At 35.4% G+C, this 27,911-nt stretch overlaps 3 protein-coding genes and 1 pseudogene across 4 annotated transcripts; 3 read left to right on the top strand and 1 right to left on the bottom strand.

Annotated features, from left to right (window-relative positions):
* Window positions 1-706: 706 nt before the first annotated feature.
* Window positions 707-7,317, top strand: LOC132638182 (uncharacterized). Of its 2 annotated transcripts, XM_060355151.1 has the most exons (6): window positions 711-987; window positions 3,094-3,231; window positions 4,741-4,791; window positions 4,889-4,966; window positions 5,894-6,013; window positions 6,958-7,317. In XM_060355151.1, the coding sequence occupies exons 1-6, from the start codon at window positions 814-816 to the stop codon at window positions 7,129-7,131; spliced, it is 735 nt and encodes a 244-aa protein (XP_060211134.1). In that variant the 5' UTR covers window positions 711-813; the 3' UTR covers window positions 7,132-7,317. The 2 variants fall into 2 exon arrangements, with proteins under 2 accessions (XP_060211135.1, XP_060211134.1); XM_060355152.1 differs by lacking the exon at window positions 4,741-4,791 and having other exon boundaries at window positions 707-987.
* Window positions 7,318-9,697: 2,380 nt separating this feature from the next.
* Window positions 9,698-12,967, top strand: LOC132635165 (pentatricopeptide repeat-containing protein At1g04840-like). The gene is made up of 3 exons (XM_060351435.1): window positions 9,698-11,002; window positions 11,100-12,064; window positions 12,660-12,967. The coding sequence occupies exons 1-2, from the start codon at window positions 9,844-9,846 to the stop codon at window positions 11,930-11,932; spliced, it is 1,992 nt and encodes a 663-aa protein (XP_060207418.1). The 5' UTR covers window positions 9,698-9,843; the 3' UTR covers window positions 11,933-12,064; window positions 12,660-12,967.
* Window positions 12,968-12,974: 7 nt separating this feature from the next.
* LOC132637138 (uncharacterized) lies at window positions 12,975-18,607 on the top strand (annotated as a pseudogene).
* A 3,053-nt stretch (window positions 18,608-21,660) lies between these two features.
* On the bottom strand, window positions 21,661-27,535 carry LOC132635164 (RGG repeats nuclear RNA binding protein A). Its single transcript, XM_060351434.1, has 7 exons — window positions 27,118-27,535; window positions 24,751-25,075; window positions 24,538-24,603; window positions 24,302-24,434; window positions 23,055-23,213; window positions 22,898-22,945; window positions 21,661-22,174 (listed from the first exon to the last, which is right to left on the bottom strand). Exons 1-7 carry the CDS (start codon window positions 27,308-27,310, stop codon window positions 21,980-21,982), a joined length of 1,119 nt encoding a protein of 372 aa, XP_060207417.1. The 5' UTR covers window positions 27,311-27,535; the 3' UTR covers window positions 21,661-21,979.
* Between the last annotated feature and the right edge of the window lie 376 nt (window positions 27,536-27,911).

The raw sequence follows: 27,911 nt of genomic DNA, 5'->3' as shown, positions 1-27,911 counted from the left end.
AGGACAAAGATGCCTAAGTGAGTGGGAAACCTATTTATTTTTTCTCTCAAATTTCTTAATTTTTTTTAAAAAAATTGCTCTTAAAAAAAACAAAAAAACGAAGAGTCGTGTCTTTAATTAAAATTAAACTTTAATAAACTATATATAAGTGTGAGTCTATTTGTGTTTCGTCGTCCAGGGACATCTTTGTAATTGACAATTTAGTTAGCTCATAAAGACCCCTATTAGGAGTAATACTAGTGGTTAACACGTGTCTTGACTCCCACAAAACCCACAAACTCACATCTTTGTAATTGACAAATTCATTTTGTTATCTAATTTAATTTGTAAAAAAAAAAAAAAGATAAGCCTAGTAGGCGTCACATAAGAAAATTAAGATTGGACATAGAGTTTAACAGAATAGGGGTAAATATGCACTTTTCTAAGAGTACAAAGGCAAATATGACCCTAAAACTGGATGGTAAGGATAAATATGTTGAAAAAGTATAACAAAGGTTAAATATAACTTATTTATGAGAGTATAAGGGCAAATCTGACTCTTTTCCGTTAAAAATAGTACTTACTAGTATCTTTCGTTAAAACCACAAGATTAAAGGGTATATTTATACATTCTACATATTTGTAACTTAAAACTATAAGATTCAAAAGCCTTGCAGACAAACAAATTGAAACCGGGGGAGTGGTATAAACAACCTAGCGTAACAAGTAATTAAATCCCAATTAAACAAAAGTAGGGAAGCCAAAGCCACGTCACCTGACAAACCTATAAATACCGAAAAAAACTCCACACATGAGAGAAGCAAAACTGCAACAATGGCGGCCAAAAGGGCAGTATTACAGTGTGGAGATTGCGAAACTCTCCTTAAGTCTGTAGAAGAAGCTCAACAGCACGTGAATAACACGTGCCACACCAACTTCCGCGAGTCCAATGAAGCCATTCTCAACCTTGTTTGCACTCTTTGTCGCAAAACTTGCACCTGTAAAACTGTACGTAATATTTTTACTTCTCTTTTTTTGCGTCATTCTTATTCACCATTCCCTAAGTTATAAACTTATAATCGAGAAATTTGATATTACGAGCTCAGAAACTGCATTGGTTATCTTGCAATTTCTTGTTCTTCAATTTCTACTACCTACTATATATTGTTTCTTGTACTCCGATTACTCTATCATGCTTTTTATAGTATTTTATCATGTCTTATTCGCCTTCGTTGTTATTGCTTTTGAATTGCTTGTTCTTGTGCTGAGGGTTAATCGGAAACAACCTCTTTACCTGTCAAGGTAGGGGCAAGGTGTACGTATACTCTACCTTTCCTGACTCCACTTTGTGAAATTCACTGGGTATGTTGTTTTATTATTATTCTTTTTATTATGTTTTGATAACCGTGGTGTTCGGACCAACTTGCGCGTAGCTTGACTAATTCCACAAGATATGTGTCAGCGAGAAATCACCTAGTATTTTGGTCTCTGTTGGGATTTGAACTTGAGACCTCATGGTCTCAACCCACTTCATTGACCACTAGGCCCACCCTTGGGTGCATTAGTAGATTATAACTTGTAATTGACCTATAATAGATTATGATTGAAGCGTAGTTGATTGATTCAATTTTTCTTTTTCTTTTTTTATGACGGTGGTGCAACATCTACTATTCCACCGGATACCTGCTATCAACCACCACTACGGGTATTAGATAACTCTGTCATCAAAGCTTAGGCAGATGGGAAGAAATCTCCCATTTGGTTTTTTAGACTTTTTTGCCTCCTATAGGATTTGAACCTGAGACCTCATTATTATACTCTCACATCCTTGGGTGCTTGATTGATTAATTAATTGATGATAACTTACAACAATAGCATCACTTATACCTAATTTAGCAATTAGGACTTGGATGAAAATCAGGAATTCTAATTATCAAAAGTTATGCCGTTGCGATAATTAAACTTTTGATATAGGTTAACAATGCAGACATTGAAATGTGATGAACTGTAGTTGTAGGTATAGGTGACGAATTCAGTCATGCTTTATACTCTGAAATTCAATAGGCGCTAAGCTATTGAACTGTTGATATTGCTTAGGGAATGTAGCTGATGCAATTTCGGGAATTACTATGAGTAACATTCTAAAGTTCAATGGAAATTGGGGTTGCTGATAGTTATGGTTATGCTGTTATGAGAATTGAACAGAGTATATAGCTTAGGAATATATACATTGCAGTGTAGCTGAATTCTGTAGCTAATACTTTAACTTTTGATGATTCCAGTTAGTAAGTTTTATGAAAATTGTACCGTCCATATAGCTTGGGAATGTTGCCACTGAAATTCTTGGAAATACTAGGCAATGCTCTTACAGTTCGTCTTGTTACGTGAAATTAGCGGGTATTTGGTTCCACTTTTTTTATTTCCACAATCATAATTCCCGCATCAATTATGATGCAGTTATCATATATATACTCCATTAATAGTACATGTATTTGCAATACTTGGATAAGATCTTGTAAAATAAAAAAAGTACTCTATTATTTAAATTCGTACCTGCTTAGTTAACCATCTCTGACTTGTTAGCTCTCATTTGTTTCTAAACATGTTGGTCATACAGAAATTATATTTATCAAACTTTTCATGTCTAGAGGAGGAATGCATGATTAATTTATCCATCTCTGTTGTTTAGGTCTCTACTTAAATTAAAGACACTTACAACATTATTTTTTTAATTATATTACATAATTATGTTTAATCATGTACGATACCAATACTAGATTAGGTAAAGCAATGTAACATTGAGAGAGAGTATTATATGAAACAAACTACCATTTAAAACAAAATACATGTTTTAGCTTATACATCATAAATCTGTAGTTTAATGTGATCAAACAAATATCCTTGGATAATAAAAATACAAATCCACTTAATAATCCAGCACTTAAGGTGCAGTATAATCCATGTACTGTAATTCATATATAGTTTGTCTGCTTATCGAACTAACCCTTTTTGATGGGAGTTCCAATAGTTAAATTTTGGTATTGCGTTCAATTGTTGGTATAGCTTCTACGTGCAGCCAACTTATGCGAACTTTTGGGTTTTGATTGTGTGAAGGAGAGTGATTATCACACGAAGAGGACTGGGCATACCGAATTTCAGGACAGGACGGCGGAGGTGGAGGGAGAGGAAGCAAGAAGATCAAGGAGGCGGATCCAAGAATATATGCAACTGAAACTGGAAGAAATTATTAAGGTTAGAAATCCTTAACTTTTCTAAGAATTTGATTCTTCTAAGAACATGTCAACGGAAGATCCAACATTTGAAGTTTATGGTTTCCTACAACGATCTCAAGTTAAGTGTCAAATATTTATAGATATTTAGTGAATTTCTTAATATATATATTCAGATTCTGAGCAAAAGCTACTGGGTTCCCATGAACCCATAACTTGTCCTCTAGATCTGCCACTGCATGTTAGTTAGTTATATGTTGATTGCTCAATGGCTTGAAGACAGTTTAAGTGGCAGCCTGAAAGGTCGAGAATATAGAATAAATGAAAATCTGCAATCGCACAGTTTGGCAAAGATTCTTCTGCGTTCAGGAGTGAGAACTTGTATATCGATTTTCTACAAATATTCGTACCTGTTAATTTTTTTAATAAGCTGCACCGGCAATTTTGCTCTTTGTAACCTGATGTGACCTGAAATAGTGATGGACCAGGTCAAGGAATAGTGAAACATAGTGTCTGAAATTGTACTGTTCTGGCTAATTCTACTGCATTTTAAACAAACACTAACTAGAAAATGAGCAAATTTTAATTGCTTGGTAATTTTTGTGATTGATTTTATTAGGTAACTTGTCCTTTTCCTGTTGCATTAAGCTGACTCCTTTTTAACTCTTAATGGTTTGGGGTGGTAGAGCTTCCTGAGTTTACTTGGATATTGAACAATGATTATTTTCATAACAGAAGTATGCAAATTATTGCCTTAAGGGAGGTATGCAATTCCTCGGGCCATTTGGTGGACTATTTGGCTTGAAAGAAATAGGAGAGTTTTTGAAGGCAATAGGAGAAATATTCAAAGCCTTAAACAAAGATGCATTTTCCTTTTTTTGGCTAGCTTTTTGGTGCAACCTAGTTATTATACAGGATAATGATGTAATTTACGATACAATAGGGGATCTGCACAACCTGTAATTACGCCCTTATCACACTAGCTTAGTGCAAGCATTTATAAAATCTTTGATTATTTGTCAAAAATATTATTGCCGTATTTCGCTCAAGTATGACACATTTATGCACCTATAATGCACTCCACTCTTGTTTTACCAGATACTTGCATTCTTTAACTGCAAGAAAATAGAAGCTTTAAAAATGGATACAATGAGGTTGGTCATTTGCAGAAAATGAATTTGAACTGTCTAAGAAGATACAGCCTAATCTTTCTTTGTTCGTAGTTCCAATTTTGTAAAAGGAAAAAGGCAATGCGGCTTTACGTAATCCTATTTGGTTTTTGCCTTGATTCTGATCTTTCTTTTTTTATTTTTATTTTTGTCTTTGAAGTGAATGTATTGATGAATATCAGTCCATGCACACACAAATTTGTTCAGAATATGCACATTCATGCTTTTTATGATCAACTTGGTCAATGCGTTAATGACCATGTTACACCTCATCCTAAGCAATCAAGTGCCATCTGAATATCTGATAAACATGATTACCTGCTACTCTTCTGAAGTTATAACAAAATACATTTACTTCACAGGCACAGCTTGGTAATTTGCCACCACGAGTTCCTGTTTTGGAGGAAGAAAAGGTGTGCATTTGGTCTGTTGAAAAATGTGGATATGGTTTTGCTCCAATTTGGACGTGGTTGTCCCTACTCATGTTGCTTTTTAAAATTAATGTTGTAGAGTTCATTGCCAGACGGTCCAGCTACAAAGGCAGAGCAGATGAGTGAGTGCCTGTGGACTATCAAACAGAATCACATGGTAATGTTTCTGCTGCTTTACATCTCAATCTTCTCTTCTTTCGGTGTGGAGGAACACATTTTCCAATTTTTTCATGTTTAGTTGGTCAAAAGTTTTGGAAAACAATTTTTTTTTAAAATGAGGAAAATGACTTCCCTAGTGGAGGTAAGGAAACAAGTTCCACAAGTGTCATTAGGAAACAAGTTCCACAAGTGTCATTCCACTTTAATTATCTCTTCCCCACCCTCCAGCACATCTCACCCCTACCCCTACCCCCACCCCCACCCCCATAGCCCCCATCCCCATTCCCCACCACCTCCAAACTCCTGCCCTCCACCTTCAGCCCATAATGTTTGCCTAGATTATATAAAATGCTTCCGGGATATTATTTGGGCTTCGTACGTAAATGTACTGTCTGCCAAACTTAATTACCAGCATTAGCCCAAATATATAAAACCTATACACTAATATGTATATTACGTGTATAGTATATGTATAGTTTATGTGTATTTAAATATAATTATACAAAATCTATACATTTGCTGGCTATTTTGTAAACTAGATCACTCAAAGGTATTGGGCTATAATTTTTTCATATTATTTTCTGCTTACATATCAAACACAAGAAAATAAGTAAAAAAATCACTTATTTTTCAGGAAAACATTTTCCTTCGTACCGAACACACCATTTGTTAGAGCCATTAAAAGCTCAGTGGACCTTTAGTAAAAGGCAGATGCTCTTGAGTTGTAGATAACAAGGATCTTCCAACAACAAGCACACTTGGGAACCGAGATCCTATTATTCGAATCTTATATTACTTCGGGTGGCTTTGTTCCAGAATTGAATATATTGTCCTTTCAATCTTTATTGTTTTAAATTGATATATTGTCCTTTCAATCTTTATTGTTTTAAATTGATTCTCTGTTAATTTTCCTTTGATGGATTAGGATGCTGAGGCCAAAGTCAAGACCGCTTTTAACACACTGCTAACTTTTGCTAAGAATGTGGCGACAAATCCGGATGAGGAGAAATACCGTAAAATTAGGCTCAGTAATGCTCTTTTCCAGGTGAGAATATGAAATAGAAAATGATTGTCCTTTGTTTATGTTATTATTTACTCCATCTGTCCCATAATAAGTGTCACCTTAGAAAAAACACGCATATTAAGAAACCAATAAGGCAATGCAAAGTTTACAAAATTATCCCTATATAATAAAAATAAGTTATTTTATCCTCTTGATTAGAAATGCACAAGTAGTAAACTTTTTGACATTGAGAATCCAACAATAACAAGTAACTATGTGGCTTTTCTAATCATCATTTAGATGTTACTTTAACTAGTAATTTTTGTCTAAGGGTAGAATCGGAAAAAGATGACACTTATTATGAGACAAAATCTTTTGGCTAAGATACACTTATTATGAGACAGTGGGAGTAATTCTAAGTTTTTAAATTCAGTCGAGAGGAAAGATCCTTTTTATAACCTTGTTAGAGATTAAATTTGTATGAAATTCCTTATAGTAGTGAAGGGGTTACTTGGTTCAGCATGTTTCAACACAAAATCAGCTCCAAACTCCATAAAGACTATTTACCCTGATTTATTTTTTACAATAACCTACACTCCTTTTGTCTCCTTTGTCTTTTGTTTCAATCTGTTTCAAAAGGGTCTATGAATGGTTGATCCAACCACGTGTTAACGAATTCGGCAGAATCCTGCGGGGGTAGATACTTATACGCACCATATGATACTTCTACCCAATAAATACATGGCATGTTTCTTAACAAACATGGTTATCACTAAACTGTAGCTAATTCATACACATTTTCACCTTAATTTAGGACTTACCATGGTAAACTAGTATAGTTTTGGTGTAAACACAGGTGTGTGGGTAAGTTTTTACCATCCAATGCTTCGGGTCGAACTTTTGTGTGCGAAGAACAATAATAGATAAGAGCTTGATATACATTTCAAAACCCGCTCTCTAAAATCTATTTGACATTTTGATAACAGGATAGGGTTGGCAAACTGCAAGGAGGTATCGAATTTCTTGAGCTCTGTGGATTTGAAAGAATGGAAGGGGGTGAATTCTTGTACTTGCAAAGAGAAAAGGTGGATATGGATGTGCTTTATTCAGCTAGGAATGAGTTGAACAATGCAATTATGTATGATTCATATATTAGGTAAACAGTAAAACAAAGCGTATCAAGTTTGTAAGTATAACATGGTTTCTCTTTACATGGATAGGGATTTCGGAGTGGTGATGAGGTTGGAAGATTTATTTTTCTTTTTGAATATAAATGGAGAAACATGATTAGTGAGAATTCATATTGTCGATCCCAGTTTGTTTGAGACTGAAATATAATTGTTATTGTGTTGCTTGAATTTTCTTTTAGATAGAAAATAATAAAACAAAGTGTATCAAGTTGTGTAAGTATAGCATGGTTTCCCTTTATGTGGATAGGGATTTCGAAGTGGAGATGAGGTTGGCAGATTTATTTTTCTTTTTGAATTTAAATAGAGAAACATGATTGGTTAGAATTCATCTAGTCGATCCCAGTTTGTTTGAGACTGAAGTATATAAGCGCTACAGTAATTGAAGATTTTCATATTGAAATGTCCAGGAAAAAATTAAATGTGAGTAAAAGAATTTTCTGTCTATTGCACTCGCGCATAGGAGGTCCATCGAAACTTCTCAATTTCATGGGCTTGAAAAACTAATTGTAGTAATTACTTGTAAACAAAGGGGGAAAATACTACATATGCTAATTGTATTATTGCAATAATCCACATTCCACACATAACATAAAATACAACCATGATCAGAACTTTTATTTTTATTTTTTAATCTTCTTTATCTATAAGATTAATGCAAGTTTGCTAAAACAAATCAATTTTGTTGGAAGTCCATTTTTTCTTCTAATACACTTTTACTAGCGAAAGAACTAATAATGCTCACCAACCACGGTATTTTTTTATAAAACCTTTGACCAAGATTCTGATCCTCATAACCCAAATAGATACCATCAGCTCTCACATCCCATACGCATCTTTTGGTACCTGATGGAATAAAAGAACCTTCATTACGAACACAATGATTCATATTGTTAAATACATCGAACTTAGTACTATCTTTGTCACCCCACCAAAAGTGACAAAAGTATAACGTACTCCACCACGCACCTCCCATCTGTAATCAGTTCTTAGTGGAGGGTAACTGTCTCCAAAATCGTTATTTTCAGATGAAGCAGTGAAGTTGTAGTTGAGGAGAGTCTTCAGGAAGATTATTGAGAATGCGAACCTGACGAAGATATTTAAACCACCTGCAATGATAACCTCCCTCAATGTTGTAGGGCATGATAATAAATAAAAAGAAGATGATCTTCACTATGGAATGAACCATTTTGAGAAAATGATTAGGATGCTTCTGAATTATGAAATTTCAAGTGTTTTTGATGGTATATATAGGAGAAATATGTTCAGACTTGTTATGTTATGGCCTTATGGGAAGCAAAGAACCACAAAGAAATGGGCATGCCCTTATTCAGGTGGTCTTTAATGTTTGCCCCTCAAATTGATAGTCTTTAATTTTTGCCCTTCGCCTAGAATATCCTGAGGTTTTGGGTTTGAATCCCGGCTCAGGCATAAAAATAAAATAAAAATTGTAAGGCAAGGCTTTTGGAAAAGTCTGCCTTATGCGGCATAGGTTCCTTAAGGCATAACTAAAGTTCTGTCGGATCCGGCAGAGGTTGCAGACAGACTTTTAGTTATGCCTTAAGGCAACCTATGCCGCACATGTTCCAAAGCCTTGCCTTGCAATTTTTTTTTTTATTTTACTGAGCTGGGGTTCGAACCCAGAACCTCGGGTATTTTCGGCCACTTTTTAAGCGGAGGGCAAAAATTAAAGACCAGCAATTTGAGGGACAAAAATTAAAGACCACCCCAAAAGAAGGCAACCGCGCAAAAAAAAAAAAACATACAGAGATTAATTTTTGTGTCATAATAAATATCATTACCACAAAAAAATATTTGGTCATTTATTTAGTTCATTTAGGAAGACGTTCCATAGAAATTACAAATCTGAATGGGATATCCTTATAAAATACTACTTGTTAATGAACAGTAAATAAATTAGATTAATTAAAAACATTCATTAATATCTAAAAAGAATATCCTTATTTTGGAACAAAAAGAATATCCTTATAGAATATTTGTTAATGAATAATCGATATTTTATCAAATGTTTTCTCCATATAAGAGGTACTAAAATCAACTAGATTAAGTTAAACATTCATTAATTTATAGGAGAAATAATTAGAATGTTTTTGGATTATGAAATTCCTTTGCTTAATTCCTCCGAAGTGCTTTTGATAGTAGTGTGTGTATATGCGTGTGTGTGTTGTTATGTTATGGAAAGCAAAACAACCAGAGGACATAAATTAATTTTTTGTCATAATTAATATTATTACCACAAAAACTTGGCAATATGTTGTAATTACAAATCTGAATGGGATATTCTTTCTTATAGAATAAGTACTTGTTAATGAACAATAAATATATATTACCAAATGTTTTCTCCATATAGGATGATAATAAAAATCAACTAGATTAAGTAAAACATTCATTAATTTAATCAAGGTCAAAATGTCTTTTCTTTGGTTTACTTCAAAAAATGAGATACTCATGAAGGGAAGCTATTTAATCAACTAGTTAAACCTTTGACAGAAAATTATATCATATGACATGAGAGAAAGAGAGAATGCCCCTTAATAAGTCTACAAACTAACAAATTAAAGTCGGAATAAATCTTTAAATATTTTCATTTCTTTAATATTTGGCTAAGACAAATGTTTATTTTGCTTCTCATTCCTTTGTTAGAAATCAAATCTTTTGTTCAGAATGAAAGTCATTAGCAAACTCAAAATTCCAAAAAAATCTCCCAAAATCATTAATAATTTAAATCTGAATGAAACTCATTTGATACCTTTAATCCACACTTGCAAAAATATCCTTCAAATCCAGCAAATCCATGCCCAAATTATTCACCAAAATTTATTATCAGATAGTAGAATTATTACTCAGTTAATATCATCTGCTTCTCTAAACAAATCCATAAACTATGCTTTATCTATTTTTAATTGTTTTAGGGGCCCAAATTTGTATTTATTTAATGCTTTAATTAGAGGGTTAAAGGAGAACTCTTTATTTGAGAAATCAATTTTGTATTTTAGGTTAATGCTTAAAATGGGTATTAAACCTAATAAGCTTACATATCCATTTGTGTTGAAATCTTTAACTGCATTGTGTGAAAAAAGACTTGGTAGTGTTATTCATTGTGGGGTTTTGAAAATGGGTTTGGAATATGATGTGTTTGTTAGGGTTTGTTTGGTTGAAATGTATGTGAAAAATGAGTCATTTGATCTTGCATTGCAACTGTTCGACGAAAGTCCCGAGAGAAATAAGGATGAGAGTGTGCTTTTGTGGAATGTTGTGATTTATGGGTGTTGTAGGGCTGGGTGGGTGGGTAAGGCGTTGGCCTTGTTTGAGGAAATGCCTGAGAGAAATGCGGGTTCTTGGAATACGATGCTTAGTGGGTTGTTGAGGAATGGAGAGGTGGATAAAGCGATGGAATTTTTCGATGGGATGGAGAGGAATGAAAAGAATGTTGTTTCTTGGACTTGTGTGATTAGCGGGTTAACTCTAAATGGGTTGCATCAAAAGGCTTTGGATTTGTTTTTTAAGATGGTGGAAGAAGGTATAAAGCCGAATGGTTTAACTACCGTATCTGCTCTTTCTGCTTGTGCGAAAACTGGGGCATTAGAGGCAGGTAGAAAGATTCATGATAGTGTTATGAACAATGGGCTTCATTTGAACGTAGCAGTTGCTAATGCTTTGGTTGATATGTATGCGAAATGCGGGTGTATTGAGTCTGCAAGCCTGGTTTTTAGTAGATTAAAGGAGAAGGATATTCGTACGTGGAGCATAATGATATGGGGTTGGGCAATTCATGGACATGTAGATAAAGCTCTTAGGTGTTTTGAACAGATGAGATTGGCTGGTACTTTCGATATATTCTTTTGTCTATGGAGTTACTTGGATTCTTTTGAAAATTGTTTGACAAATTATAACTTTTTTTTTTTTCCTAATGGTTGCAGGAATCAAACCTGATGGAGTTTCTTTCCTTGCTGTTTTAACTGGATGCTCTCATGCTGGTCATGTGGATCAGGGCCTTCAAATCTTTGATAGCATGCAGCATGAGTGTTCAATTGAGCCCACTATGAAACATTATGCTGCAGTAGTAGATCTACTTGGCAGGGCTGGTCGATTTGATGAGGCCTTGAAATTTATCGGAAGTATGCCCTTGGAGCCAGATTATGTTATTTGGGGTGCACTTTTTTCTGCTTGCAGAGCTCACAAGAACATTGAAGTGGCAAAAGTTGCATCAGAGAAGCTCTTACAGCTTGAGCCAAAGCATGCTGGGAGCTATGTGTTTTTGTCTAATGTTTATGCTAGAGCAGGGAGATGGGATGATGTAGAAAGCGTTAGGAGTTCAATGAAGAACAAAAATGTTGAGAAGAATCCTGGATGGAGTTCAATGGAGGTGGATGGTCAATTGCATACATTTGTTGCTGGTGATAATGCTCATACACGTAAACAGGAGATATACTCGAAATTGGAGGAAATTATTAGAGGAGCTAAACAACAAGGTTACGTGCCTGAAACTGAGTGGGTGCTTCATAACATTGATGAGGAAGAGAAGGAAGGAGCATTGGGAAGTCATAGTGAAAAGTTAGCACTTGCTTTTGGGCTCATAAGTACTGGTCCTGGTGTGATCATTATGATTGTGAAGAACCTTAGAGTGTGTGGTGACTGCCACTCTCTAATGAAGTATGTCAGCAGGATGAGTCAAAGGGTGATTGTGTTAAGAGATATAAAGAGATTCCACCATTTCAAAGATGGAGTTTGCTCCTGTAAAGATTACTGGTGAACTAATAAGTGTTGCCCGACTTGCAATTTCATCTCATGTTTGCTAGGGAAGAATATCCCAAGATCAGAGATAACTCAAGGAGACCATCCCTTAAGTCTTGGGAAGAATAGCATCTGGAATCAGTTATTCCAGGTACAACATTTATTCTTCTAGTTCTTTTCCATCTTTCACCGCAACGTTTACGTGGAGGTCCTTTCGATTCATAACTGAGGGCTGCATGTCATCACAAGATGGTTGTATTTTTATAATCGAATTCATACATCCTTCTTTTATTTATTCCTGTAGACGTTCCACCTAAGTGTTTTCACTTCCACTGATTATACAATTCATTATTAGTGTGGTCATGATGGGCTCAAACGAGAGAAATGGATCAATTGCTTCTGAGAACATCCTTTTCTTTTAAATCATAGAGAATTAGAATTTCGATATGAGGGGTTTGCCCAGGATGCAAACCTGGAACTAGTCTGATGGAGTAGCTAAGTTCCTTGTTATTTAAAATATATGTTAAATTAAATAAACATGTAAAGACCTCTCCCTAAGCCGCAAGAGAGAAATCAAAAGTGCCAGACGAGGAACCCTTTTCCCTGTCTCACACGGCTACGGAGCCGTCAACAGACTCACTAGGATAAATACTTGCCATAATCAGAAGGAAAAGAGGACCACCCTTTCTTTTCTTTAACTGGGCTAGGTAACCGTTAATGGAATATCTTTTTTTTTTTTTGACTAGCACCGGGTGTCCGAGTCTCTTTGAGCCCCGACTAATCCCGGGGGTGCACAGGCCCTCGGCAAGGAGTTTCCCGCAAGTGCACCACGGTTAATTCAGGGTTTCCCCAGTCCGATGGCCCCCAGAAATTGTTTGCACCTAGCGGGTTTCGAACTTGAGACCCTGAAGGGGAGCACCCCAAGGCTCAAGTCAATTGCCACCAGGCCAACCCCTGAGGGTTCCACCAGGCCAACCCCTGAGGCAAGAATTCTGCTTTGTGGAGTCAACTCGTGTTCCGCTTTTTGTTGTGTCTTGAAGCTGTTGTCAAGTACTGTTGGTATGTTACAATGGATTACTGTTATCACAAATATCTCTTCCAACATGTCTACCTCATTTTATCTGACAGGTGTATAATATTGAAGTGATTACTAATTTTTTTATCCTATTTGCTTCTAGGACAAAGAACAATTGAACAGATTGATCGTGATGTCACCTGCACTTTTTCTACTAGGCATGCCATTTGCAAAATCTAACCAGGTAAATTTTAACCTTTTTGACTTGTAAGTTAGTACAAACTTCTGCTGATCAGCTAATATTATATCTTGTGTTATCAGGATTCTCTGAGGAATATACTCATTGTTTTTGCCAAACTGAATCCTGGTATAAGATATGTGCAAGGGATGAATGAAATATTGGCTCCACTATTCTATGTATTCAAGAACGATCCCAATGAGGAAAATGCAGTAAGTGATGCCTTGTATTGCTTTGATACTGGATTAAATTTGCATTAGCTATGTTTTGCAAGCCAGAAATGCAATTTTGCTCTAATATCTTACCATGAGTAAAAATGAAGGGTATAGATGTACTTAGGGGTGGCAAATGGGTGGGTTTGGTTGGATTTGGTTTGGTTGAAAATGGTTTGAACAAAAATGGGGTGGGTTTCAAACCGCCCATATTTTATGTGGGTAAATTTGGATTGGGTGATAAATGGCTGGGTTGGTTATGGGCTAACCCATATTATACAAGTGTAATATTATTTCAAGTGTATGTTTATAATTTTTTTCTTTTGTCTAGTTAAATTAAATTTTTCATATAAATTTCAGGGGTGGGGGTAAGATTTTTTTTTTTTCATTTTTTATAATTTTTTTATAAAAGTAAAATATATGAAATTGATTTTTTTTTTTGGGGGGGGGGGGGGGGTTCATGGAGGGGGTAAGATTTTTTTTTCCATTTTTTATAAAACTTTTATAGAAGTAAAATATTTGAAATTGATTTTTTTTTTGGGGGGTGGGGGGGTAAGAAATTTTTTTCATTTTTTATAAAAGTAAAATATTTGAAATTGAAATTTGTGGGGTGGTGCGGGGGGGGGGGGGGGGGGTTCGTGGAGGCGTGGGGTGGGGTAAGAATTTTTTTTTTCCATTTTTTATAAAATTTTATAAAGGTAAAATATATGAAATTGAATTTGGGGGGGGGGGGGGGTGTTATGGTGGGCATGGGGGTAGGGATCGGAGTGGGAGGTAAGAAAAAAATTTCTCCTTTTTTATAAGCTTTTTATAAAAGAAAAATAAAGTATATGAATTAAAAAAAAAAAAGTGTGTGGGGGGTGGGGGGCATGGCGAGGTGGGTAGTGGGGTGAGGGTTGGGATGCGAGTTAAGAAAGAAATTTCTCATTTTCAAAATAAGTTATTGGGTCTAGTGTGTTTTTATATGGATACCCATATTTTACCCATATTTGCCCATATTTTTATGGGTTACAGAGAGTCTTGAAGCCCATATTTACCCACCTAAAATATAAGTGACCCAACTCACTAACATGTGTGTAAAATGGACTAATTTTCTAAATATGGGCTCAAATTGCCACCTCTAGATGTACTGTACTTCAGTTCCTGATTTACGCAAATTGATTGATTTGGAGCCTAAGTTGTTAAATAGAAGTTTGACTAGGCTCTACAAACTTCGTAATTCTATTACTTTGGATATCTGGAGTGCCTGAGTCAATTTTCAGTAAATTCGTGATTAAATTTAAAAAAAAAAAAATCAGAATCAAATAGTTTATTATTTTGCTCTTGTTCGTCATCTTGCGACATTTTCTTGTATTGTTGTTCCATCTTGTGGATATGAGATTTATGTTCCTTTAGGAAAGATGATAATACTTTTTTTAATAATATGATCAGCATTGTAGGTTCTTTCTTCTGTAGACTTTTGTCTCTTATTCATATATCAGTTCCAAAAAAATAAAATTAAAAAAAAAACATAATTTGAGATGAATGACGATCACATCTCTCTACAAGTTACCCTTTCAGATTTTTTCTGGATCCAAGTGTTTACTGGTTCAGTTCTGTTTATCATTTTCCATTTGCAGGCTTCTGCAGAGGCAGATACTTTCTTCTGCTTCGTGGAGCTAGTGAGTGGATTTCGTGATCATTTTTGTCAGCAACTTGACAATAGTGTTGTTGGAATTCGTTCTACAATTACAAAGTTATCACAATTTCTGAAAGAACATGATGAGGAGCTCTGGCGGCATCTTGAAATGACAACCAAAGTAAGATCTCTTTGATGCCTAACTTTAGATAGCCGCATTTGTTACTACAGCTATAAATGTCTTCTTTATTACTCTCTGATTGGCAGTAAAGCAACCTGCAAGTTTGCACCACCTAGTGACATATGCCATTTAGATTGTTTAGAGGTTTATGAATGTAATTTTAACTTATTGTTAAAAATCTCAATGCCAACATTAAGTGTAATCTCTTTTGATTTGCATCTTCTTGATGCCTTTAGTGATAACTGCATACTTCATCAAAAAAGAAAAAGTCTCAGTGCAAACAAATTAAGAATATGGGCTGTACTTTCACATTTTGACATGTTAAAGTTGATGTATTAGCTATTAAAACATGATGCAGAAGTTAGGGACTTGTCAACCTAACGATTATTGTTTACGGCACCTTAGTTTCGACTGAAGGTGACTGCCTAAACCTTGGAGAGCTCACTTTTAAGCTCAATATTTCCATGAAACACATGTTAACCTTGTTCACTAGTGAAACATTTTCTTCAAAATTAAAATGATGCTTCATTCTGATTTATCAAAATAAAAACAATGCTTCAGTTTGTTCCACCTTTTAGATATTCTGGGCAGCTGATCTGACAAAAGAAGAATGATTCAAATGTATCTTTGTAGCTCGTCCTGTTGATGTGTCCTGTATTCTTTATTGAAGCAACTGGTAGCCTTCCACCTTTATTAATAGGATTTTTCTGGTTGCTTTCTAGAATTACTTCACGTCAACCTAAGTGATTGCATGCATGCCTAATTTAAATATATATCCTGCTTGGGCTGTCCTTTTAAGGCAACTGTTTTATGCCGCGTAGGGGTGTGTGTGCCTGTGCATGTGACAAGACATTTGACTTTCTGTGTATATCCTTTGGCGATTCTCGCTTTTACTATTGTTCTAGCATATGTGTGATAAAATAACTGACTTCTCTTGGCTTTTCCTTCACCCGGTGGTGTCATAGCAAGTACTTTGTTTATACTGTGGATGTATCAGTGATCTTTATGTGCTTGATGTCGGGTGTAACAGGTGAATCCACAGTTCTATGCATTCCGATGGATAACACTCCTTCTAACACAAGAATTCAACTTCACGGACAGTCTTCTTATATGGGACACACTACTCAGCGATCCTGAAGGACCTCTGGTAAGACATCCTGGAAGTAATGCGCTTTTGTAGCTATATAGCCTGGATAAGAACTTATTCGGAATGAACTAATAGCTTGTTTAATTATTATCTTGCTTTCTGTTAGTTGGGACTAAGGTAAGGCAATACCAACTAAGTTAGGATTAAGGCTTAGTCATGTTGCTACACTTACCTTAGGTCTTCTTGCTGAGTTAGTTTAATTTGTCTGTCAGTAAAAGAAGTAGAGAATTTTTGGTGTTTGAGAACCCCCATATTTTCTTAAAAGACGAAGTATTTAGTATTGGAATGAAACTGGTCAAACCAAGCAGAGCGGATATTGATGATTCCTACAGCTCACCTTATTTTCTTCAAAGAAAAAAAGAGACTGCTGCCTTCACCTAGTTTGGGATAGAGGTGGAATTGTTGTTGTCTGCTAGTATGTCTTTTGGTTTATTTCCTTTGTGATGTGTGGACATGTCCTTGGGGAAGAGAGGAGTTTAGAAATCCCGGATTTGATGGTTATGTCTCAGTTGTCAGAATCAAAACACAAAGAGATAGTCAGGCTCAAAATACAAAGACATGGTCATGGGGCAGTGGAGGTTGGGCCCCTATCCACATGGCGTAATGCAGGTGGGATGGTAGAGTGCTTTTTGAGGACAGTTAAGGGAAATTTTAATTTTCATTGACAACAAAAGGTTTTAACTTGCAAGGAATCTGCCTATCATTGCATTTGTAAAGCTAGCCATTCCAGAAATCATGGGACTTTCATGCCTGCTGTATGTATCAGAAAGGATCAATACTTCATGTCTGTTTTCATTTTTCACAATGTGTGAGTGTTGCTACTTCTATGTCTTTTGCCATCATGATTTGAGCTAAAAGAACTTACGAGTGTCTATAGAAAGGTACAATAACCAATACTTTATAGCGTCTTGAATATTTACAAGCTTGTGTTTCGTGGGTTCAGTGTGATCAGTTGGTTTGGGGTGGTTTGCTTGAAGTGAAAAGAGAGGAAAAATATTGCACAACAAGGGCTAGGATGAGGTTATGCAAGTTAGGAACTGGAGACCTTTTCCTGGGGGGTTAGGGAGAAGCCAGATCTCGTCCCACACTGATCCTGCAGCCTGCCCTCATCCATAAAAGCATACAAAGGATTCTGTGTAGTTACCGCTAAATGTTATTTTATAAATGTAACGTGTAAGTTTACTTAGCACAGTTTTGCATGTTCTCTAGTATACTGTAGCCCTTGCCTGGAAAACTTAACCATCAATTTTCTTAGCATCCCTTGCTATTGGTAGAATGGTAGTATTAGCAAGTAAATTTGGTTAGAGCTTTTTTGTTATAAATCCATTACTTTCTTTTGCTGCATGTTATTTTCTGAAGCTTCTATCAATTCAGGCAGTGCTAGATTGAAATTTTCCCTACAAATTTCCTCCAACCCTTTCCAACTGTAATTACCTATCTAATCCATTTTATTCACATTTTTATCTGGAATATTTATGGTGCATGGGGAAACAATGATATCGCTCTCAATTAGGAATAATCAAATTCACGCCCCGAGGCTTCGGTCTAGTGGTAAGAGCTCATCGTGTGATGTGTGGACTAGGCTCACGTCACGAGTTCAAACCTTGTAGCTGACAGAAACCTAATTAACTAGAGAAGGGTAGAGGAGTTGGCCTATTATCTACCAAGTTTAGATCCGTGTGCCGCTACTCCTCGGGATTTCTTGGTTATAAATAGAAGAAGAAAAGTAGGAATAATCAATTTTTTCTTAAACTTGCAGGAAACGTTGCTTCGAGTCTGCTATGCTATGTTAATTATCGTACGCACGTGTCTTCTTGCTGGCGATTTCACCTTTAATTTGAAGCTACTGCTAAATTATCCATCCACAAAATATCAGCCATCTGCTCTATGCAGCCAATAAACTACGTGTTGAATCAGCTGGCTAGAACCATCAAGCAGAAAAGAAGTTTTGGTTATCCAGTCTAATTCTTTGTATTTTTTATATTGTCATGGTACAATGTAAATGTCTGATTAAATCAGTAGTAGACATCTGCAACCCCTCCCCCATAACCCCCCACCCTTCTTCTTCCCATCTCTCCCAATCTTGTCTTGCATTTTGGTGTCAGTAGATTGAAATAGAAGTGGTATCTTGTCTAAAAGGACACATAATATGAACAGACCCCACCTTGTGGGATTATACTGGGTATGTTGTTGTTGTTGTTGTTGTAGATTTGGTTTAAGCAGTGGTATCTTGTCTAAAAGGACACATAATATGAACAGAGGTAATGATCCTTCAGCTTGGAATTTACAAGTGTTTATATGCTCTACCATCTGTTACCATCAATTTGCCCATGTATCCAAGCAGGTACTCTCGAATAATTATTGGTCTAACTTAGGTTTGACTCGCGAGAAGAATCCATATTATGTTGGCAAGGGCAATACCTACAAGCAAAGAACAGTTATTTCCAAAACCACTAGCAAATTTGCACAGTCAACTCACGTTCAGTTTTTGAATTCTTAACTTGTGTTCTTCAGATCAAGAACAGAATAATTTTGCATCGAGCATAATAATAGAAACCAAAGACTGAAAATTGTACTAGACTTTGTTTATAGAAAAATGTGGCCGAATTAAATGTCCACTTACCTTGTTGGGAATGTATGATCCACGGCCCATTTGAATCAGAATATTCGTGTATCCTTTCCTGAACAATTCATTCTTGTGGAGTGTCCACAGCTCTGACTAGAGCATCAAAACAAGTTGTCCCAACCGTCAAAAAAACTACTCCCTTATCCTTCAAAATACCAACCTTCTCACCCATTCTGATCTCCAAGATTTATTTACAAGCACTTCAAAGCTGCAACAACTACAAAGGAGAAACCTGAATTTAGATTTGACGAGTTCAAACATTAGGGGTTGTTTGGTTGCTGGTTAGGAAGTGAATTATTCATGTATTAAAACTAGCATAGTTAATACCATGTTTGGTGGATTTTTAGTTGCTTTGTATGAAACTCAGCACATAAGTACGGTGTCTGGTTATCATTTCACAATCCGACATAACTAAAATATATACTATAACTTATGAGTCAATTTATGTATTATTTATGTTGAGTAGAAAACGGAATAACTAATACTCCTGAATAAATAACTAAACCCTGCATTACTAATACTTGCATAACTCTAGCCAATAACCAAACGACCCCTTAAGTTCTTACCATTGAATCCATTGTATTAATAGGCATATACAACAATAACAACGACATACTCAGTGTAATCCCTCAAATGGGGTTTGGAGAGTAGGTGTGCTTATTGGTCGGTTCGGTTCAGTTTTGTGAATTACCGATTCGGTTTATTGGTTTCGGTTTGTAAATATGCTAAACCAAAATCAAACTGATAAGATATTCATTATCGGTTTTTGGTCCTTAACGGTTCGGTTTTCGGTTTAACCAATAAGAAAATGCTCCGTTAGATTTTTTTTTGCTTTCTGTTGTTTTCATATGTTCATATATACAGTGCCTTCATGCATAAGGTCTATTCAAATTACAAGACAAAAACTATAAAATGCATTGTAGCAATCTTTCAAAAAACAAAACAAGCTCAATTCACAGTTCATAAACAAGGCCAACCTCATTTGTCCATTTGAGAAGTGAGGGAGAGAGGCAGACATAGAGAGGCATCGCAAGCCCTAGTTTCGTATGAGAATTGAGAGTTTGAGAGAATAAGCGTGCCTACGGTAAGTAATTTAGAAATAGATTTGTATTTAAAAATTAAAATTTAAAGTCACTAAATATAATTAGGGATAAAAAGATAATTTTAATATAAACTTATTGGGTTATCGGTTTAACCATTAATTAAATCCTTAAAACCGGAAACCGAACCGATAACCCAATAAAAAAATTTAGAAAGCCGTTTACAAACCGTTAACCCAATATCAATAAACCAATAGCGTTTTTATTGGTTCGGTTTATCGGTTAAACCGATTTTTGCACACCCCTACTGGAGAGGGTAATATGTACGCAAACCATACCCCTACCTTGGAAGATAGAGAGGCTGTTTTCGATAGATCCTCGGCTCATTTAAGCACATGTGTTTAAAATTTAGTATTTGCTGAGAGTATACTTATTTTCTACAAAAAAATAAAAGTCCAAATAAAATGAAAAACAAAACAATGGGGTTCACTTAAAGATTGAATCTTTACAGAAAAAAACAATCAAAAAACTCCAAAAAAAAAAATTGAAAAGTAAAACAATGGGTTTCACTTAAACATCGAAAAAATTGAATCTTTACAGAAAGAAAGAAAAGAAAAAAAAAAAAAAAAAAAAAAAAAAAGGTAAAAAACTCAGGTGAAATGCATGCCCTATAAAAATGTGCTGTAAAAATCACCATTGAAGAAAAGCATCATAATTTCTAATAAAAGAACTCCAAATTAGCATATATAGCTAGGCAATAAATGAATAATCCCAGATAAGAAAGCTGTATTGATATGTATTATTTACTAAAATTAAGCAAAAACCAGTTGAGAAAACCCAAATCTTGAAAGTGAGAGATCGAAATCAATCGGACCAAAATGGGCTACTGAATTTGGGTATAGTTATTGATAAAAGAATATTGAGATGGGAAATTTTTATTGAAAAGACTCTAATTAACACTCTATTGGATGGTTGTCGCTTAGTGTTATTAGTTTAAATACCATATTTGTTTTGATTGTTAGTTAAACTTAATTGTATGGTCACTCGCAAATGTTCCATCGTCAACAGATAGTGAGACAGGGCTGAGGAGTTCTTCCAGAACAATTGATGAGAAAAACCATTTGAAAATCAAGAAGAGACCAGCTAGAGTTGGAGTTTACACTGACATTAACCTATAGCTATGTGACCACAGTAGTAAGATTCTTTGCTATATTGTAAGTCAACAAAAACTATTTTGTCTAAGCCCCCAAGTAGTTGGTATATCCTTGTAGGAAGCTTTACTTTTAGCTAATCGCGAATAAATTCAAAAATATTCAAGGTTTTTCAACATGTAATTTTAGGAATTAACTCATCCTAATAGAAATTGCTTTATAAGTTACTGCTGATTACATATTTGAAAAGAAGAAACAGAAACATTTGGAGAAATCAGCTAGAAGGAACCAATTATCTGCATAAACTACTAAAATCTCATGAAATTCGTTCAAAAAATAGTCTGATTCAAGGGAGGACTATTTAATCCGATGGTTCAGAAAGTACGGTTACTTTTCAGCGCTACACTAATGCATTAACTTCCATTTCATTTATCCAGGATTATGTAGACAAGCTATAAGAGAAAAACAAGAAATCATAGCCCAGGAACACAAGAAAAACCTCACCTAGAGAACAATGACTGCCAAAGGAACAAAATTGTTTTTAATAAAAATTTCAAAAACAAAACTGATCCCACAACTAAATCAAAAATGGACCTACAGCCTAATTAAGAAGGGAAAGGGGATTCATGCATGTCAAAAGCCAAAGAAAGACCAAAGGGCGTAAACCCCAGAAGCCATCTAAATTTACACTCTTAAAAAAAGAACAATAAAGTTCAGATGATCTAATACATGAAAATCCCCCCAAAAGAGTCTTGGAGATGATGATTTGTCATCTTCGAGCACAAAATCAAGAACAGGGCAAAGATGGAAAATGAGCTCAGATGGCTAGTCGGCAGCATTACTTGCCACCCAAGGTTGGGAACTGGGACGCATCCTCAATCTTAGGGGCTGGAACATTGTAGCTGCTACCGCCATTTCCACCATTACCTCCATAGCCACTTCTTCCACGGCCACCACGGCCCCTACCCCGACCACCGCCGCGATAGTAATTTTCTCCCTCAGCAGGCTTCAGAAACTCATTTATGCTTTTAGTCTGCAAAATCGATGAAATCGAAGCTCAGTAAACAGGAAGTTTTCACTTACTCCACTTTTGACACTACATTACTATATTAAGATTAACAAACGGAAATGGAAAGGTCACATGTGTCAATCTAGAGCTATGCACATTCACATTTTAAACAGCTTAAACTAGTCAGAAAACCACCACATATTCAAGCACAAAAGAGTGCACAAGATGCTACACAGAACAACAAGAGACTGTCTGACCAAGAAATGCTAACGCCTCGTAGAAGACTTGTTTCTAGCCGCGATAGATCCTCAGCTCATTTAAATACGGTAAATACGAATATGCAACATATATATTAGCAAACTAAGTTTTATCATGTAATTTATAAGCACTTTTAACTGTTCTTAAAATATTGGACCCTGACCTTAAAATAACCTTTGGATGGGAAGAGGAAGGAAAGGAAGCTGCATGGGTAGATTTGGCAAGCCCCAATAATACACACCCTCGGCCTATATTTTTATTTATATAAAATCCCTTCGGAGAAACGCTGGTATGACGAAGCAAGGATAGATACAACAATGTTCCAAATCAGGACACATGTTAGGTAAGCCCTTTAAAACAAAAGGACAACATATTCAGTAGGAAATAGGATATAGAGACATGGTACGGACGCTCGGCAACCAAGCAAAATTCAAGTAGGCCAGAACTCATTGAAATTCACAATAAAGATTTTACAAAAAACTAGAATACCTTCTTGGCCTTTTCGACTGCCTCTTTCCGCTTATCTTTCTCAGAGCCCTGACACACCAACAATTTGCAAGCTCGATTAATACACTGACGGACAGCATTATTGAGATCCTGATAAGACATCAAAGCAACAATAAAATAGCAAACGCCAAATGCTCACCAATTTGACGAAAAATTCCTCTTCATTCTTCTTGTTTGATAGGAGTTGCATGGATTCAAACTCCTTATCCAAATTAACCTTTCTTTCTTCAGGCTTCTGAGCCAGCAAAGCCTTCCTCTTCTCCTCCAGTACTTTCTCATATTCTTCAAGGGTCATTTCCTACAAAGCAAGTCTATATCAATGTTTGAACAGTACATTAGCTATAATTCTAGCTATTTTACAGATTATCTGTAGGTACTATCCATTAAAGTACCATGTCATTCTTCATAAAACAACAATCAAGCAACCAATAAAGGCAAACAATAGGGTTAACATCTAGTTAAAATCTTAGTCAAAACTAGGAACCCGGTTGAGACAAGAATCCCAGTAAAACAAGAATAATTTCAATAAATGCTCTATTCTGTAAAGTTGGCCCGCTGCTACTTTACTGGAACTTTATTCGTGTTAGGTAGAAGCAATAGCAAATAGTCGATAATGCCATCAGGAATTTGTCACAAAGGATCGCAACTTGAAATTTTCAACTTTCTTTTGAAACGTAACAAGGGGTCAAGGAGGAATTACAAGAACAGGTGATGCTATGTGACAAGTACCTCAAGGACTAAGTTAGTGGTTGCTTTTCTACAATCCTAATATCAACAAGTATTAGGAAATTTTTTGAGAAAAAGGCGTGAAATTTCATTAAGACTAAGTACTAACAGAAGCCGATTGAAATACTACGCAGGAGTTAAAGGTCCGTATCTAACTAGGGAAGCAATTCACCAAAGGTAGAATTCTCTTTACACTATTCACAGAGAAAAGGCAAGATATAAAACAGTTAAATTTGATATGTGAAATAGTGAATTGCTTTCACCAATGCACGCAACTATAGAATTCCATAGCTTCAGATGCTTTTCTGCATTCTTATTCCACATTAAAATCCCTTAGGAGCTTCCCGGTGAACTGAAGGTTGAACAGAGTCAGAAAATGAATCCGAAGACCTTGAATTTTGACAATAATAATTACAAACTGACTAGGTGGTAAGACTAGAAACTAGACATTTAGAAAGGATAGTGCAAAAATCGTTTTCCCAAACAGATTTAAGTGACACCACAGACAAGAGGCTGAATGCTGGAACCGACACCACCCCTCTACCACCAAAATAGCAAGATCGCGAAGTATGACGAAATATCAATTTGCATGACGAGATAAGGTCACATTAAAAAGCCAAAAACATGAAACTCATCTAGAAACAGAAAAGCAATAGTTACTTTCTCCTCAGGCTCCTTCTCTTCTGGCTCAGCATCAGGAGAATCCTTTTTGGTATCTCCAGCATCTTCCTGCCCAGCTTGTTTCTCAGCATCAACAATCTTCTCGCCTTCATTAACAGGCTCCTCTGTCTCCCTGACCATTGAAACAGAAACCATTAAATAAGAAACAATAAGTAAAGTCTGGGGAGGGAAAAGGAAAGCATGATAAGGAGATCAAATAAGATGACAATGCTCACGGTGCAATCTCATCAGTGGGAGTTCCCCAGTTCCCTCGACCAGCACCCTCCCGTTTAAAGTCACCCCTATACAGAACAATACAGATACATATCATGCATTTGTGAAACCAAGTGTTGCAAATTTAACAACATTAAGATAATTTAAATCGTCCACAACCGAAATATGGAAAATGGATTTTGGTCACTCAAATTACTTCCAGCATAACAACTTACCCACGTCCGGTTCCACTTCGTCGATCAAATACTCTGCGAGGGCGATCGCCATCTGCACCTTCCTCATTGTTGAAGCCACCTCGGCGTCCTCCACGGAACCCTCCACGAGGGCCACCATATCCACCACCTCTCCTCTCAAAGGACCTTCCTGACTCTCCATCCTCTGGAGCCTTAGACACTCCAGAGAAACCATTGTTGCCGCCAAAGGTATTCTCACCATCAGCAAAATCCCGGTTAAACCCACGTCCTTGTCCGCGACCACGGCCTCCTCCGCGTGGACCCCCACGGCCTCCTCCTCGATGGCCTTCATACCTGGACTCCTTCACTGCTCAAAAAACCATTGCACATACAAGCAATGAGAACATTATGCACCCTACTTTCTATTTAATATGAAAGATTTAACTTGAAATAGAATTTAAGATGTGAATACAAAGTTAATACTATATTATTAATGATAATAGAAAAAATTGACATAAAGGACCAAAAGTTAGTAGGATAGAGAAAGCATCAAATCAAAGTTGAAACCTTCAACTGTTTAATAAATAAGAATTCTTAATCGTATCAAACATTTTGGAACGCCCCTAAGAATGTCATACAAATTGGAAAACTGATTTAATCTATCATCAAAAAGCACATTCTAGTTTCATTTACTTGCAACCTACCATAACATAGAACATAAAAATGAAAATGCTTAAAGAAATTGAAAAAAAAAATCACTAATACCAACCATTTCTGCAACCTAGATTTACCAACATGGAAGAGAAAAATAATTACATAGTCTGCCGGAGCAGTTTTACTCTTACAAATGACAGCGAAACAATAAAATACTTCAAAGTACCACATAAATTTTCTGTGGCAGCTAGCAAACGGACCAAAAAGATAAGGAAATCAAAGCAGCCGAAACTTGTGAAATATCATAAATTTGCTCAAAAACAACAACAGAATGAAATGATTCATCTCTTTCTACTTTATCCAAAACGACCCCATGAATATTTATAAAAATACACAACAGAGTCAAATAAGTACCTCATTTATTCGTAAAATGCTATGAATTTGCTCAAAAATAGCTGAGTCAAAGGATTCACCTCAAGAACTACTTTATCCAAACAAGAAAGACTGCAGCTTTACAAGACAAAACTACAAAATCTGTATAAATTAAACCAACCCCGTGAAATGTGACAAATAAACAGTATATAACTATACTCAAACGGGTGTAATCAAAATTACCAGTTTTACTCTTACTAAGGGTAGAGAAACAACATATACTTGACTAACAGAATAAATCTTCCCTGGCATCTAGTAAGCAGACAAACTACATAAAAGAAAAGCAAACCTAAACTTGTGAAACGTTATGAATTTGTTAAAAAAACAACAGAATCAAATGATTCATCTCATTAACTATTTTATCCAAACAACAAAGACTGCATTTTTACAAAATAAGTCTACAAATCAATTCCACAAACCCCATCAAATATAACCAAGTAATAGCATTAAACTAGTAAACAGACAAGAAAGATAAAGAAATTAAAGGAACATAAATTTATGAAATGTTATGAATTTTCTCAAAGCAACATAATCAATTTACTTCAACTACTTTATCCAAACAATAGACTGCAAATTTACAACATAACACTAACTACTTTATCCAAACAATAAAGACTGCAGCTTTACAACACAAGAATACAAAATCTGAATTAACTCCACAAACCCCATGAAATATTAGCATAAAACTAGTAAACAGACAAGAAAGATAAAAAAATGAAAGGAGCTTAAATTTGTGAAGTATTATGAATTTGCTCAAAAACAGCAACACATTCAAATGACACTAACTACTTTATCCAAACAAAAACACTACAAATTTACAACATAACACTAACTACTTTATCCAAACAATAAAGACTGCAAGTTCACAACATAACACTAACTACTTTATCCAAACAATAAAGACTGCAAGTTTACAACATAACACTACAAAATCTGCATTAATTCCACCAACCCTGCGAAACAGTATAAAATTAGGCAATACTCAAAACAGTGTAATCAAATGATTTGTCTAACTAATTACTTAATCCAAACAATGAAGACTGCAACTTTACAACACAAGACCACAAAACTCTATTAATTCCAACAACCCTATGAAATAGCACAAACAAACAGTACAAAACTACACAATACTCAAAAGGGTGTAATCAAATGATTTGTCTAACTACATACTTTATCCAAACAATCAAGACAGCAACTTCACAACACAAGACTACAAAATCTGCATTAATTACACCAACCCCATCAAAACATAACAAAGAAACAACATAAAACTACTCAAATCAATTTTAAAAAAAAAAATACACAACGCTCAAAAGGGTGTACCAGCTTCAGAAGGAGGCAAAGGCTTTGAAGGTAACTTGGCAACAGGCTTAGCAGGTTGAACTTGACCCTTAACTGGACCTTTCTTGGTAGCAGTAGCAGCAACAGGAACAGCCTGTTTCAATTGCTGTGCAGCAATTAAACTTGGGTCCTCAACATCATCACCCAAAAGGTCAAATGGGTTCAATGTTGCCATCTTTTTTTTTTCAGTCTTTTCTTGAAATCCCAAAGTATAAAAGATACAAAAAGATTAGCTTAAGATTCTTGAAAAAAAAAAACTTAAAAATTAGAATCCATGGAAATGGGGTTGTGAAGAACTGAGAGAGGATGAAAAAAAGTTGAAGGCTGTTTCAGAAAATGCGGCAGATAATTTAGTGAAGTGAAGAGATTAATAAAACCCTAGAAAGGTGATTCTGTGAAGGTAAGGTTCAATGTATATAATGTGGGAATGGGCTCTGTCTGTTTTGTGTAGTTTATTGGGCTTTTTTCTTTAAGGTAAGAATTTGTTTGGGCTTATTAAATTGTTATATACTTTGCTTATGACTTACGCTTTCAAACTTTTTCCATTTTCTCGTAAATTTTACTTCTTTTGGAGGTGGAAAATTAAAGATATTTAACCATTATTATACTATTGTGGTTAACTCTTAATGATTTTTCTTCATAATCTTTCTGTTTAAAAATAAACAAAGTAGTCCTTATGTTTGATTAGGTTTAAAATAGTTCCTTAAATATAACGCATGAATTTAACTACCAAACTACATTTAGCGCAAGAATTTATTGCATTAAAGGTTTTAATA

The sequence above is a fragment of the Lycium barbarum genome, chromosome 4 (assembly GCF_019175385.1).
Source record: "Lycium barbarum isolate Lr01 chromosome 4, ASM1917538v2, whole genome shotgun sequence".
Lineage (NCBI taxonomy): Eukaryota > Viridiplantae > Streptophyta > Magnoliopsida > Solanales > Solanaceae > Lycium > Lycium barbarum.
This window is presented reverse-complemented; position numbering and strand designations above follow the sequence as displayed.

Coding starts and splice junctions, on each gene's coding strand:
- LOC132638182 (XM_060355151.1), top strand. CDS start 814: ATGGCGGCCAAAAGGGCAGTATTACAGTGTGGAGATTGCGAAACTCTC. Junction 4,792..4,888: donor CTGTTTTGGAGGAAGAAAAG/GTGTGCATTTGG, acceptor TTAATGTTGTAG/AGTTCATTGCCAGACGGTCC. Junction 6,014..6,957: donor TCAGTAATGCTCTTTTCCAG/GTGAGAATATGA, acceptor TTTTGATAACAG/GATAGGGTTGGCAAACTGCA.
- LOC132635165 (XM_060351435.1), top strand. CDS start 9,844: ATGAAAGTCATTAGCAAACTCAAAATTCCAAAAAAATCTCCCAAAATC. Junction 11,003..11,099: donor TGAACAGATGAGATTGGCTG/GTACTTTCGATA, acceptor TAATGGTTGCAG/GAATCAAACCTGATGGAGTT.
- LOC132635164 (XM_060351434.1), bottom strand. CDS start 27,310: ATGGCAACATTGAACCCATTTGACCTTTTGGGTGATGATGTTGAGGAC. Junction 24,604..24,750: donor CGAAGTGGAACCGGACGTGG/GTAAGTTGTTAT, acceptor TGTTCTGTATAG/GGGTGACTTTAAACGGGAGG. Junction 23,214..24,301: donor AGAAGGAGCCTGAGGAGAAA/GTAACTATTGCT, acceptor CTTGCTTTGTAG/GAAATGACCCTTGAAGAATA.